Source organism: Kogia breviceps, chromosome 13 (genome assembly GCF_026419965.1).
Source record: "Kogia breviceps isolate mKogBre1 chromosome 13, mKogBre1 haplotype 1, whole genome shotgun sequence".
NCBI lineage: Eukaryota > Metazoa > Chordata > Mammalia > Artiodactyla > Physeteridae > Kogia > Kogia breviceps.
This window is the reverse complement of record NC_081322.1, coordinates 89,991,453-90,006,854: the sequence shown is the minus strand read 5'-3', so window position 1 is coordinate 90,006,854 and position 15,402 is coordinate 89,991,453. Positions and strand designations below refer to the sequence as shown.

General features: G+C 46.0%; 1 protein-coding gene across 12 annotated transcripts in view; it reads right to left on the bottom strand.

The window, feature by feature from the left end:
- Positions 1-15,402, bottom strand: part of AFDN (afadin, adherens junction formation factor) — a 135,974-nt gene that overhangs the window by 37,924 nt on the left and 82,648 nt on the right. For 9 of the 12 annotated variants that reach the window (XM_067011144.1, XM_067011148.1, XM_067011150.1 and 6 more), the window contains exons 13-20: positions 13,025-13,086; positions 12,701-12,906; positions 9,819-9,964; positions 9,396-9,490; positions 8,718-8,983; positions 6,605-6,748; positions 4,733-4,931; positions 668-771 (exon numbers count right to left, since the gene is read on the bottom strand). In XM_067011144.1, the coding sequence (XP_066867245.1) occupies positions 668-771; positions 4,733-4,931; positions 6,605-6,748; positions 8,718-8,983; positions 9,396-9,490; positions 9,819-9,964; positions 12,701-12,906; positions 13,025-13,086 (1,222 nt within the window). Of the gene's footprint in view, positions 1-667; positions 772-4,732; positions 4,932-6,604; positions 6,749-8,717; positions 8,984-9,395; positions 9,491-9,818; positions 9,965-10,698; positions 10,720-12,700; positions 12,907-13,024; positions 13,087-15,402 lie in introns of all 12 variants that reach the window. The other 3 variants (XM_067011143.1, XM_059082995.2, XM_059082996.2) reach the window with 1 other exon arrangement.

Below are 15,402 nucleotides of genomic sequence, written 5' to 3'. Positions count from 1 at the left end.
GACTCTGCCACATCCATCGCACGTGACACACCGACCCCGCCCACAGTCACTGTGACCAACGTGGGGTCGCTCTGCTGGGCTCCCCTGAACCCTTACGTGGCTTAAGAGGCAATTACATTTAAGGTAATGTTTAAGGTGAATGGAATGGAATGAAAAAAGTTCCAGAAGGAAAAATTTCATTTGTTTGTATTTTTCCTGGAATGACTTGCTAGTGTACGTAGCATAGGACAACTCTGGCCTGGCATCACTTTCTAAGACACGGAAAAGCACCCTTTCTTGTTTAAGACTCTCTGTGGGAAGCAAGGCAGAATTTTCCCTAAAATCTATGAGGCTAGGGCATGCTGGGATGACGGCTCTTTCAGAAAGATACAAAATATTAGTAAATGATTCGGCACACATTTAAGACAACATAGAGCTGACTAGAAAAAAGAAAATACTTCTACCAAAGAAAAATTTTCTAAAAAAACCCATTAAGACTACCATATTAATATATTTTTAAAATAGGTATTAAGGTCGCTGTAACTGTGGGTGTAAGTGCCCTTTATTTTTAGAAGTACCATTTGTTTATGGACAAAACGACATAGACGTGGCCTGAAAATAAAATAGTTTCAAGCCGTAAGGAACACGTTTCTTTTTCTTGTCCATCTGTCATTCTCACAATACTTGCCAGTTCTGTGTTCTCCCGCATAAGGTGATTCTCATAATCTGCACCTTCGAAATATATTGTCCAAGTGCCTGGTGAACGTGGGTGAGGAATTAACCTGCAAAATCCTGCGGAGAAAATAGGCGAACTGTTAAGAATGAAAAGCACACCACGTCAAGACCCACAATCTTCAACAAGGGAAGCAACAGAAAGCAGCAACTGCGTACCACCTGATGACAACGTTTATTTCCCTTAATCACGTTTACTCTCTCTGAAAACTGAATTATCATTTAAGATTGCGTATCTGCTTTGGTCCAATGGAATTTCAACACCAAGCAGAGAAGCGAAATCGGTCTCCCCTCTTCTTTACTCCAAAGACTTTTCCCTTTTACACCAAGTGAAAAATTACAGAAGTGCGTGGAAATCGCTTCCCTGCAGGTTGGTCTGCTCTGCTCAACTGAGAGCTCCACAGTCACACTGAGAACCTCTAACACAGGAAAGGAAAGAGGGGCCAGAGAACGGCACCAGCACAGACGCGCGCACAGGCTCCCACGCTGAGGCAAACCATTTGTTCCACTCGTCCAGCAACTCCGGGGTAGGACTGGCCTCCTCATCACTCTTTGCCCAAATTTTCTGACAAGTCACACGCACTTAAATTTCTTCCAAATGAAATTTAGAAGCATTTTATACTGTTTTAAAGAATATCTCTGACATTTTCATCAGGGACAAACGACACCTTTACAAAACTAAGCCTATGTCATTCCTCATTTGTCAGATCTTACAGAGTTCCTCAGAGATTCCGTGACACAGTCAGGTCACCCAGGCCCTGCGCAACTCTTCTCTTCTCCAGAGCGTTCTCATTAGCAGCAGCTGACAATTACAGCGAGCACACTGCTTGCCAGACACGCCCTGGTCCCGATGACCGGGGTGCCGGGGGGGGGGTCCTGGCTGGCCCCCGCTGGCCCCCGCATCCACACTAGTGTTCCACCGGCAAGGATCACTCGGGCTGTTAACTCTGGACAGTTATGAGGTTGTTTGTGGTAGAGGGAAAAGAAGACATCACAAATATACTCAATTAAAATATGGGTACAAGTTATTTTTACTTAGTTGTAGTCCTTTTTTTTCGAAAAAAAAATATCACTGTTTCAATCCAGTTTCATTGAAATATTACCTACAGTTTACTTCTCTTTCCCATGTTTTAGGGAATCATAATTCTCACGGTTTTGAAACGTCAGCAGTTGTCATTTTCTAACTTTTTAAACATCAGGTTTGCACGACGTCAGGACCACGTGCACACAGATGGTTTACTTTCTCGGCATCGGGAACGCATCTCAGGTCAGCTATGAGTCTGTGCTGGTTTTATAGCTTCTCTCATGGAATCGTATTAAACGAAAAAGCCAAAGGAACATAAATGGAGAGCACACAGCAGTGCTTTCTTCGGCTTACAAAAAATTGAGCATGAAAAATTAAAACCACTGACGTCATAGCAGAAAACACCCAGTTCTCTGTAAGTGTTATTTAAAAGCAGCTTTGTACTTGGCTACCTTATCATCTGAGATGTATGAAAACAGCGAGGGGCTGCCTAGATGGTGAGGAAATACCACACACGCCCTACAGCGAATCATTCAGGAAAGCCTCAGGGCAAGTCACGGGGGAAATGGCATCGTCCGGTCAGGATGGCACTGCCCCCAGGCCGGCAGAGACTTTCTCCGCAGCACCTACTGTGGAGCCGGCAGCCGGGCACCCGGCACGCCTAGCGCGTCCGACGGGGGCTGCTGAGTCAGCCTCCGCAGTCTTAGTCACAAGGCCCCGAAGAGCAGCTCCGCCAGCACGTGGCCCCGACGGCCCCCTGCCTGGCACTGAGCAGGCGGAGAGCAGGGGCGACCGCCGGCCTGTCCCGCGGGACCCGCGCTCCAACACGGGGACGGACGCACACAGAGGGCTCGGCTCGCTCGCTGGCACCGAGTATCACCGAAGGAGGGAAGAGCCACGGCTGGGGAAGGCGGCAGCAGTGCGAGGGAGAGGCTGCGCCCGCAGACCAAGGGGTGCCGGCTGGAGTTTCAGCAGACAGGGCCCTGCCGGGAGCCAGAGAGCGGGGAGGAGCGGCAGACGCGGGCAGCGGCCACATGGACGCACCGCGCACCGCGCACGGCCTAGTACCAGGAACACGGCTCGTGTGTTTGCAGGTGGGGGGGCCAGGACCGGCAGGAGACGGGGCCTCGCCCAACGGGAGGTGACGGGAACGTTCGGAGCAGGAGAGCAGGAACCAGCCCGGCTGTGAAGGCGCAGGGCTGCTGCGTGAGTGTCGGGGAGCCCACAGGAGCAGGGAGGACACCCCAAAGCGGCTGCCCCGGCCACCACTTCCCTCCCAGGCCCCTCGCTCGGGCCACCACAGCTCAGGGACCCCCGCCACCCGACTGAAGCTCTCTCAGACGTGCCCGCAGCCCGCACCCCTTCCTTCCGGCCCGCTCGTCCCGGAGTCTGGGCTGAACTGAGGACTCCGCCGGCCCACCACTGCGCCTGCCCCTCCACCCTGCACACACACCGATGCTTTAAGAACCATATCCCACCCTGCCTGTGCTTCTCCCAGGACAGCACCATGAGCTCAGTCAGTGCTCCGGGCACATCCGCCAGCTGCTGTACAAACACATTTCGTTACAAGCAGCAGCCTTCATAAAATGAATTTTTTAAAACGATCAAAACCTTTGAAGATGTAAAGACCTATTGTGGTGAGTGAAACACTCACTGAAGTTAAAAATCACACTAAGTTTATATATTTATATATCTACAGACCTTAATTTAAGCAAAAAAAAAAAAATGATAGAAAAGTTAACTCCTAAATTTTGCATCTCTTGCTACTCATCCGAGCTCCACATTACACAAAAACAGCCGACTAGAAGTGAAACCTGGTCTAATTTAAAAGATCGTGGTTCAGGTATAACTGTGGTACAGGCAGACCTCGTTTTGTTGCGCTTTGCAGAGATTGTTTCCCCTACAGATGGAAAGGTCTGTGGCAGCCCTGCATCAAGCAAGGCTATCGACGCCGCTTTCCCCACAGCATTTGCTCACTTCATGTCTGTGTGTCACATTCTGGTAATTCTTGCACTCTTTCAAACTTTTCCATTATCATCATGTGTGTTACGGTGACCTGCGATCGATCTGTGATGACTGAGACTTGCTGAAGGCTTGGGCGCTGATCAGCATTTCTCAGCGATAAAGTACTTTGTTACTGAAGGCATGTCCATTGCTTTTCAGATGTAATGCTTCTGCACGCCTAACGGACGGATTTCGGCACCGTGTGAACGGAACTTCCGCACGTGCACCGGGAACCAGAGCTTCACGCGCCTTGATTTCCTGCGGCATCCTCTTCATCGCCGTGGCCTGGAACCAGACCCGCGACGCCTCCGAGGTCAGCCTGTGTCTTCCTCGGTACACATCAACGAGAGAGTGGACAGAGGGCACAGAGTAGCAGCGGGAAACGAGCCGCGCCGTGCCTGTGCGTCGGCACACACGCATGTGCGAGCCTGGCATATCGTGACGTGCACGGGCTCGTCCCCTGCCACAGTGCCGGGGGCTCCACACTCAGCAAGCTGCTCGATCCTCAAGACAGCCCCGTGGGGGGGGGGGGGGCCCGCCACCGTCGACACGCCCACTGCACAGGGGAGGTCAAAGGTGACAGTGGGGTCAGAGCTCAGGCCGTCTGGTTCTAAGGCTGGTGCTGCTCTTGACTGCTCTGCTCTGGGGGCACCAACAAAACTTGCGGTTTTGGTTTAGGACAGATGGAGCTCCCAGGTTCACAGGGAACCCAGAAGGGAGGAGCAGCCAAGGTCCCGCCTGCTGTAACCGCGACACCAGGCGAGCAGAGAAGTGCTCCCGGGCAGCCGGGGCAACACCCAGGGCCCCGTGGGCAGCACGCCCCTGACCCCATGTCCCCACGGGACGCTCCCTTCCAAGCCGCCGGACCCCCAGCTTTTCCAGAAGCACACAGGGCGCACACAACACGGGTGGGCTGACACACACCGACACACGAGTGCAAGGCTCGCCTGCACGCGGGCCAGCTCGATGCCAGGTGTGGGCACCGCCACCCACCTCTCTGGCACAAAGGGTCCAGAAACTCCTGTAAGCCGTTCGGGATGTTTCTGACGACGTCGCAGGAGTAGCCGTCCTCGGGCAGAAGGAACGGCAGCTGCAGGTCGGGGTCCTCCTCCAGCTGCACCTCCCGCCCGTCACTGCGTGCCAGCTCGTCGGCTGTGTTCTCTGCCACAGCCACCACGTGCTCCATCAGGTCCTGGTTGGAGAACAGACACAGAGCTAAGAACACGCTCGGTGACGGGCGCAGCGGACCCGCAGCTGTCAGAAAAACGTTTAACCACACGTAGCGTGGCTACAGGCACACACGCAGGGAGAACAAATCTACCAGCAGTTCAAAGCAGTCTGTGAAGAAACAAAACACTAGCACAGCACATACTCTTAATATAATCAGCTACCATATTAATTATTAATTTCAGAAGATCTGTAGTTTTAAAAAGAAATTCTTCAATCACAAGAAAAGTCTTTTTCCCTTCTCAAAAATAATTCTTTCCTTGCACAATTTTTTAAAATCTTTTTTCTCACTGCTGTGGCCTCTCCCGTCACGGGGCACAGGCTCCGGACGCGCAGGCCCAGCGGCCACGGCTCACGGGCCCAGCCGCTCCGCGGCATGTGGGATCTTCCCGGATCGGGGCACGAACCCGCGTCCCCCGCATCGGCAGGCGGACTCTCAACCACTGCGCCACCGGGGAAGCCCATGCACAATTTTTAACGTCCAGTTGCTAATAACCTTATTTTTATACTTAACGACATCGGAAAAAGCTCAAACAATGTTAAATGTAAAAAAAAAAAAATCAGGACAAAAATATCTATTCCCAGCTTACGCAGAGGTTATTGCCTTACTATGGGTTTATGGGTGGTTCTTGTTTAAAAACTTTCCATTAGTGAGATAGCGTACACACAGGACAGTTCACGAATCCTAACTGTACAGCTGAGCACGCGAACTCCCCACCCCCGCCAACCAGCCCGCGTGGGGGACCGAACCACACCCACCGCGAAGCCGCCCTCACTGCCCTGTCCTCCATCGCCAAGGTCTCGGCCACCCAGGCTTCTAACCCGCGCCCCACCCCCCGTGTCCGCAAGTCCGTACAAAGGGAAGCGCAGGGTGTAGAGCCGGCATCTGACTCCCTGTGTCGCTGCGCAGCCACGTTGGGCTCCTCTACCGGACTGCGACTCCGTCCACTTGGGGACAGGTAGTGGTGTCCAGGTTTGGGCGATTCTGCACCTGCCTTCTGCAGGCATCGACGCCACTCCGGAGATCAACGCATCCATCCAATTAGGTTACCTCTCTACCGAATTCTCGGGGCGCCTGTGCCCAGCTGAGGCTAACGGTGGCGCTGAGCACATGCAGCGCGCCTCTCTACGAAGAGCTGCAGCACAAACGGTTTTCTGTGTCTCTCACCCTCCGCCCCTTCTAGGAGGCATCCCCAAATAGCAGGCACTGTTCTGGACAAGAACCTGGGTTTCACCAGGCAGACAGACACCTCTGCACAGGTTGGGGAGGCCCTGCAGCCGTTGCTGCGTGAACACAAGGATGGCAACTCAGGGTCTCGGTCACAGCGCCGTGCCCGAGAACTCAGATGTCAGGGCCACTTCCTCACTCCCTGCCCTGGCTTTCCAACCATTTTCCAACTGCCTCATTCCCCGAATTAAATCCCTTCCTACTTAACATGCTTATGTAGTTTCTACTTCTTGCACCGACCCCTAACTCACACAGACATCAATAGCAAAAGTGACCGCGCGAGATGACCAAGCGAATTATCTTATTTACTAAAGAAATAAGGGAACTGATTACATAAATTTTCCTTTTTCTCCACACTTCCCTGTGCAGACACAGCCCGCATGGAGTGGGAGTGTGGTGCTGTCACTTACTGTAGGGACAAAAGGCTCATCAGGTGCACAGTGGTAATTCTGAAGTAAGGCTTGAAGTTGCAGTGAATTTAACTTGAAGCAGGTACTGTTTATATTTGGGATGTCATCGGGTGCGTACTTATCCATCGTGAGCAGAGTGGTTGCCTAGTTTAGAATAAGCAACATGAAATATCATGATTTAAAAGTAATTCATAAATATTCCCCTTCACATAACATTTGTAAAACTGCGATAACTTGCTAATTTGATTTTGAAATGCAGGGTGTTTTTAAGAAAATACAGTTCCATTAACGTTACCTATATATGTCAAACTGAACTCAAAGCATCGTAAAGGTTTTTAGATGAACTCTTTGTTTTATTAAAATATATATTTATAATGAGACTCAATAATTTATGTTCAGAGAGCATTTTAAACTTCTTAGAAACTTAAAAATTTATTTAACCATTAAGATCACCAATTACTAAGGTCTGAGTAAAATACCATTGTAATGACTTCTTTTTTAAAAGATTTATTATTTATTTGTTTGTTTATTTTTGGCTGCGTTGGGCCTTAGTTGCTGCATGTGGGATCTTCGTTGAGGCGCGTGGGATCTTCCATTGTGGCGGGCAGGCTTCTCTCTAGTTGTGGTGCGTGGGCTCTGTAGTTTGCGGCACGCGGGCTCTCTAGCTGAGGCGCACGAGCTCAGCAGTTGTGGCGCGCAGACTTAGTTGCCCCGCGGCATGCGGGACCCCAGTTCCCAGACCAGGGATCGAACCCATGTCCCCTGCACTGTAAGGTGGATTCTTTTCCACTGGACCACCAGGGAAGTCCCTGTAATGACCTTTTTAATAACTCGCTGATTCAATCAAAGTAAGAGGGCAGAAACCTCTTTCGAGACTAAATCTTTTTAAGAGACTGAGAAAAAAATACAAAATTATACACTGTAATAATACTAAAAAAATGTCCTAGGGTATGAGACTCTAGATACTCATTTCCCTAACTGCAAAATGCCAGTTCCGAGTCTCTGAATACCTAGGAAATCCCTAGAGCTGGCTAAGCCATCAGGACACGGCTCCTCTGTACTCCTTTGTCCCTTTCTTCTTCTCTGGCTGTGTTCCTGGTGATCTGAGGATTTTCTGGAGCGGTGTGCTTAGATTCCTTTCTCTTTATCTGTGTATCTGCTATAGGTTTTTGCTCTGCGGTTATCTGGCTTTGTATTCTCTCTCTTTTTTTTTTCCAGTATGCGGGCCTCACACTGCTGTGGCCTCTCCCGTTGCGGAGCGCAGGCTCCGGAAGCACAGGCTCCGGAAGCACAGGCTCAGTGGCCATGGCTCACGGGCCCAGCCACTCCGCGGCATGTGGGATCTTCCCGGACCGGGGCACGAACCCGTGTCCCCTGCATCGGCAGGCGGATTCTCAACCACTGCGCCACCAGGGAAGCCCCTGGCTTTGTATTCTTAAAGAGGCAATCATCGTCCATTTTCAGATTGGAATTTATCTTTCAGTATGGAGCTTTATGAAATATACCTTACTATTCCCAATTTAAAAAACCCTTTAAGGTATTTATTCTACTGAGTACCACCTGTTACAGGCTGCACTATGTCCTCCAAAACTCACATGGGCAAGTCCTAACCCTGCTCACCCCAGAGTGTGACCTTATTTGGAGACACGATCCTGACGGAAAGAATCAAGTTAAATCAGGTCAGTAGGTCTGGCGACTTTACAAAAGGCGGACATTTGGACACAGATGTGCGTCCAGGAAGACAAAGGCAGAGACGGGGAGGGGTGGTGTGTCCACAAGCCCGGGGACACCAAAGACTGCCCACAGCCAGGAGAGCCTACGGAGGCCTGGAGCGGATTCTCCCTTGCGGGAACCAACGTGCCCTGACCTTGATCTCAGACTTCTGGCCTCCAGAGACAATAAATTTCTGCTGTTTAAGCCACCAAATCTGTCGTACTTTGTCCAAGCAACCCAGGCAAACTAATAAACCACCGCTTCACTATCTGTACGAGTGAAAAACCCCAAAAGGCGGGTGCTGGGTGAGTTCTGCAGAGCCCACGTTCCCCCCGTGACAGAACCAGAGACGTGTACGACAGCGCCCACGGAGCGGGGAAGCGGGTCTGGGACCACCCACCTGCACGATCCTGCTGAGGTGACAGTCGGCTGCCAGCTCCAAGCCCTGCTTCTCCGCCCAGGCCTCCACATGCCCGAGCTGCTGGCGGATGATGGCGCCCCAGTAGTGGGAGCACAGCCCCGACTCGGGGTCGGTCACCAGCCTGTTGAACAGCCACATGTTGATGAAGTGGAAGAGCTGGGAGAAGAGCTGGATGGTCAGCGCGGCGTTGACCCGGCAGCGGCGCAGCAGCGACATGGCCCCCGTGAGCGTGTGCAGCACGTCGTCTGTGCAGAGAGACGGCACCACGTCACCGAGAGGGCTCCGGAATTAGCGGTAAAGGCGCGATGACGCCTGTTCAACCTCTTTAGAACAGCAACCTCATTCCAACAGGAAGCGGCGACGTGGTCTCGCGCTACCAATACGTAGCGGTATGAACTGTGTATCTACTTAAGCTCACCCAGACAGACTTCTGGGAAAGTCTGATGTCGCACCAACATGATGCGACATCATGAGGACTCTTCTTAAACAAGACACGTGGTGATTACAACTTATGATTTAAAGAATATGCCAAACCCATAGGGTGTCTCATTTATTTTCATAATACCTCCCTCTCACATAGAGCAAATACGAAAATGCAGCTAAACAAGCAGGAGAAGGAGGGAAGGAGGGGACGGGGGAGGAGAAGAGAACCCCAACCTATTTTTGGTCTTTGCAGACTGTTCTCTTCGGGGTCGTCCAGAAAGGCCGGCATGTAGTTATTCAGTTCCGACTGAAGACAGTGAACCAGGTATCTGAAAATACATACACAACTTTAATAACCTCAGAATGACGCCCTGCTATTATGGGACATAAGATCACAAGTGAAACAATTCGTACTGTTCAGAAATATCTTCCATATAAAAAATATACGTAATAGTTCTACTCTCAGGATTCTTGGAACATAGGTAATTGAATTAAATTTATTAAATCAACACATTCTGTGTATAGTCATTTATGCTTCTTGATATCCATCTTCAATTAGGGTAAATAAAAACCCTTAAAATTAGTTTTGAAAATTTAACCAGAAAACATGATTTAAATCTTCACAGAAGAGTATCGTCTCCAAACACACGTTCTTACTTAAAGGCCATTTGAACCAAGTGAGCTAGAACATCCTGAGCGTCCAACGTGATTCGACTAAGATCTCGGTCCTGCTTTATGAAGTTGAGAAGCTCAGATGCATTTGCCATCCAGAAAGCAAGTGCCCCTGCAATATTCTTCTGTTTCTGTAGACAGAACACGTTTCCATCAGCAACCACAGGACAAACAACAACAATAAAAATAAAAAGGAATGCTCTTGAAAAGCTGCTGAAGATAGACCAGTACCTTCCCATTTTCACCAAGCTATTTACCACAGATACCAGATACTTGCAGAGGAATTTGGGTACATGCATAGCAATGGAAAGTAAAAACCCACTGCAACTTCTTAGGATTCATGTATAGACACGGATCTAGTGAGCTACAATTTATGGAATCAGTGGGGGAAAGGAGGTATCAAATAATACAACACCAAATTGGAGATTGTGCACTATCTGGTAATCTGTGAAGTATACACACATGTATCCGTGGTTACCCAACAGCCACCCTGATACTCAAAGTCACTGGCTTGGACACCAAGCAACTCGGTATCAAGTACTGATCTATCGCGTCATCTCCCGACCACATGTGCAGGCCAGGCAACCTCAGATGAGATCCAAAGAATAGGAACCAAGGATAAACAATAAAGAGAAGAAACAGAACTTTGGTCATTTCATATCCACACTGAAGTGCATTAAGCAAAAGTTATGAAATGCTGGTAAAGGTTGCACAGTCAAAAAAGGGTTTTAGTACTGCATGTTCCAGCTGCCAAATGAGTGTTATGAGCCTCGGTCCAGTTGTTGTTGTACTTTGACATGGAAGCAGCATGAGAAACTCAGCTAAGCCAACACAGCCAGGACCGGCTCCCAGCAGTATGTCCTACCTGATCAACCTGGTCTACTTCCTGGAGAAAAACAGACGCGGGGAAACCAAGCAGAACGAGAGAAAGAAACTTGTAAACAATCATGATAGTTAAAAAAAAAATCAAAACGCTAACACGAAGGCACGACATGAGGGCACGACATTTGGTTACGCTATTCCCACGTTACACACTCATTTACGGTTCTGAGGCAGCTTTGGAAGTCTAGGGCATAAACGATTAGTTTCATGTTCTTAAAATTGGCACAATAATGAAGGGAATTCCTAGAGTTTATCTACAGAGCAGATGTTACAATAAACAAATGAATACTCTGATCTCTTTAAAAGATTTACAAAGAAAAGGACTTCTTAACATCTCTTAACAGCGTTGCGTGTTTGAGACGATTTAAACGTACACAACTTGAGAGTCTATTCTCCTGGATCAGTTAATAAGAATGAAGAGACAAGAAAGACCAGCAGAAACAGTAAGAGCTGAGAACTTAAAAATGTATTAAAAATGTATTATTTCTATACTAGAAAGGAATACCTTGTTTTTCGAAGGTTTTTACAAATGAAAGAATTTTAATTATTCCATAATTTCTCTCTAAAAATGGAAGATTTTTAGATCTTCAAACTAAATATTGAAGATTTTTAGATCTCCAATCACATACTGAACCTAAATCTAAAGTCTGAAAGGCTTGTCCAGATAATGGTGATTTCACTGCCTAGTTAAGAAAAGTCCATCAAAAGTAGTTTGCTGATGGGAGTTTGATAATTTGAAATCCAAGCGTGATGGAAGACAGACAATGGCTTTGAATGACAACTGGAAAGGAAATCCACATCTGTCTATAAAATAATAAGAGAGTAACAAAATGGTATCCAAATAAAATGACTTTCCTTTTTATCTGTTTCCTCACTTGGGTAGAAGACTCATAACCTCCTCAAATTCATAGGCTAACCACTCACACATAAAAGGAACCTTTCTTGGAAACGCCTGGCCTTTTAAAACAGTTCTGAGGGAATTAAATGACTAGTTTGCCTCAAACTAGTCTTTTCTAGTTTGAAAAGTATCCTGACAGGAGAAAAACAATCAAACCATCTAGCCATGTTATGTAACATTATGTACCTAGAGTTTCACAGCTGAATAATAAATAGTGTTAACAAGTGATTCAGGAACACTTTAAAAAAAATCTGTAAATTTACTTTTAAGGACTTTAAATCTCCAAGTTATTTAAAAGTTCGGAAAACTATTATGCCAATTTTATCAACTATAGACAAGACAGTACTAAAGGAAACAAACCACTCTGCCAAGAGAATATCCTTATTTCCTGAAAATTTAAAAACTGGTTTATGAAAGAACTTGAATCTGATTTTCATCGTAAGTGAGAAATGTCACGATGTCCATTATACCTACACACGTGCTATCAAAAAACCCAGATGCTAACTACCAACATCCTAGTGCGCTCATTATAAAAGAACAAGTCCTTTTTCATTACCATTGAAAAATTCTAAGAAGGGGTCAGGGACTGACGGGGCGGGTAATGGAGAGAAAGTGCCCGGTGGGTGAGGGGTCTGTCTGGAGTGATGGAAAAGCTATGGAACCAAGTTCAGGAGGCTGCACGACACTGTGTACGTACTGATGCTGCCCAACTACTCACTTCAAAATGCTTCCTTTTATGTTACGTGAATTTCACCTCAGTAATTTATTATTATTTTTTAAATTCTCAATGCCTTCTCACAACTAGTGTACTTTCAAGGGTCTTTTTTCATGATCATTATGTTACCATGTACAGTTCCTCTTCCCTTATTTTAAATTTTGTAGGTAGGGAAGAAACAGAAGTTTACATTTCTTTTCAACTTTTAAAGCTACACAATTTCTAATCCTACTTATGTAACTTTCATTTTAGAAAAAATTCTTAAGTCAAACATGTAAACAAATCTGAAATGTTAAAAAAAACTAACTTAATTGATTTAAAAATTATAAACGCGGTCATTGAACCGGCACGGCTTTGCAGGCTGGCGCTTACCTGAATGACCCCTTCCATCATGCTCACCATCTTGTTGACAATGGCAATCACTTTGTGTGTCCGTTCTGCGGGACTGACATCGGGTCTGTACTGGCTGGACAATACATACCGACACGCCATATATAACACGTATGTAGGTGACAACTTAAAATGGACTGTAGAGCTATTAGTGTAATTTATAATGGCGGATAAAAATGAATCTTCAGCTGTGAAAAGATTGCAAAGAAGAAGAAGAAGAAAAAAAAAAAAAAATCCCATGAAAATCAGATGGAGAAAAATGGAACAAGGAGTAATTTACTACCAATGGAATCTGAAATTACTCACAACTTTCCCTGAATTCAATGCTTGCAGGCAGTATTAGGTCAGGCCCAGGCGTGTCCTGAGTTCTGAAAGAGGAAAGTGGCCATGTCTTAAAATCCGGTCACATTAGCCAATAACATCACCGACAACCAGTGCAGATTTCTGCAACTATTTCTTAAATGTCTCTATATAAAATTTTTTCAAATAATACACAACCCAGTGACCGGTTTTCATGTGGAACCTATTCAAACGTTCAAATGAGTGAACTGGGAGGGACCGCGTCCCAGCTCCTCACAGAGGTCAGGTCCTTGAAGTATCTGCTTCCATCAGGAGAACAGATCTGACCCTGTTTCTTTATTATTGATGAAGACGTCGTGTGGAGCAGAGAGATCAGGCTGCCAGGCACCTGCTACCGCGATGGCTCAAGTGACAAGGAAGAGACACTGCTGGGAGACACAGAGAAAACCTAAACCACACTGAGCTTGAAACTGAGCTCTCACACAGGAAAAAGAAAAGTGTCCTAAGAGCTAGACATCGCCTTTCTCTCCCAGTAAAGGTTAGAGACGTGACCCCCGCCAGCCCAGGTCCCCTCGGCCACTCCGTGCTAGCATCTGTCCGCGTGCACAGCAAGCACGCCCGTAGGATGACTAACACAGCTGTGACCACAGTGCAGATGTGCAGGTACAGGCAGGCGAGAACTAAAGTAATTCCTCTCCAACAACAAACGGCCTGGTCCCCCCAGCCTCATCTTCTCCACGCACCAAAACATGAACAAGGAGAAATATAATGTGAGTTCATTCAAACTATCGTAAGCATGAAAAGTAAAAACAAAAACCTTCTTTTCACCGAATTACATGCTTCAAAGTTTATTATCCAGTCTATGATTGATTAATTTGGACTTAACTCAATAATTTAGGTACAAAAATGCTCTTAGAAACAGAAGTAATCCAAAAGCTCAATTATTTTAATATGTCTTTCTTATGCTGCCATATTTGTAAACATCTGAAATTGTAGCTAAGCAGTTATTCTCAATTTAATACCCATAACGTGAACCTGGATAAATTTTGCCAATTTTTTAAATGCTTCATCACTTCAACAAACCTATTAAAAATAAGGAATTTAAATTCTCATTGAAAATATTTTAAAAATGTGTCAGTTGTACTTTAAAAGTCTTTTCCATCATTCATATATTTTTCCTTGACTAAGGTTAGTATTTAATCGCTCATGAAAGCCACTGAGATTTTTATGACCATACCGATGAAGAAGAGCTGCTTATACTAATAATATACTACTAATAATATACTACTAATACTGCTTATACTTATAATACTAATGTATTATACACACGAAAAATACAGAGACTCAAAATGGGAAGAACCATCTGTTTCCATCACTGTCTTCATATCAACAAAGCAACACATATTTATAGTTCCAATAAAACTTAAAACAAGTCTTGGCAAAACAAAAGAAAATGACCTTGCAAAAAACTTAATTAAAATATATGCTCACAGGAAAAAATTTCTGACATACAATTAATCATCATATGGCTATTCCGACACTATATTATCATATATTTATTAACTGTATTAATAATTCAGTAAGTATATACTTATTAATTCTGCATATCCTAAAAACATTACCCTAATCAATCTTCCCCTCCCCTATCGATTATTTGCTCATTCAAGTGTTTATGGGCTAAGAACTATGGCGCACACCTCTTGATCACCTTGTAAGTCAGTGGAGGTTAACTCCTTATAACACGAATTCACCATTCCGGACATCTAATTCTAGAATACACTACCCAAAACAAGTATGGACACAGAAAGTAGGCTATTGATTATTATATCTAAAAAAAAATTCTCCATGTATAAGGATTCATATTGTAATTGTAAAAAAATTCACACAAAAAAATACTGAATAATAACCAAAAGCCCATAATAAAAATGAGGTAAAAACTTGAGATTCCCAGATGAGTCTACAGATTTAATTACTATGATATGCACAGTGCCCTCTGCTGCAAGATGGAAAACTTAAGAATTGTATCAGTCGCTTGTCGCCAAACTGGTAAGTGACCTGCCTCAGCTAATGCCTTGGTTACTGGATCTGTGAAAGGGAACAGTCAGAATGGCCTCATCAAAAATCTGAATAGCACCAAAAGACGAGCGTTCCTGGCTCCACTGCTGATAATGAGAGCATTCACAGCAAGCTCCGTTTCTGTGCGAGCAGGAGGGCCCAGCACCTACAGTGAACCACCATGCTTTCCAGCGCTGAAACAATTTTAGAAGCCACAAGGAAACAGAATTCTGACTTAAGGTGAGATATATTTAAAAATCTTAAGCAAAGGAAATAACAAAAGGTCTAAGTTCTCTGTTCAAAAAAACTAGGCAGGACCAATGCCAGCA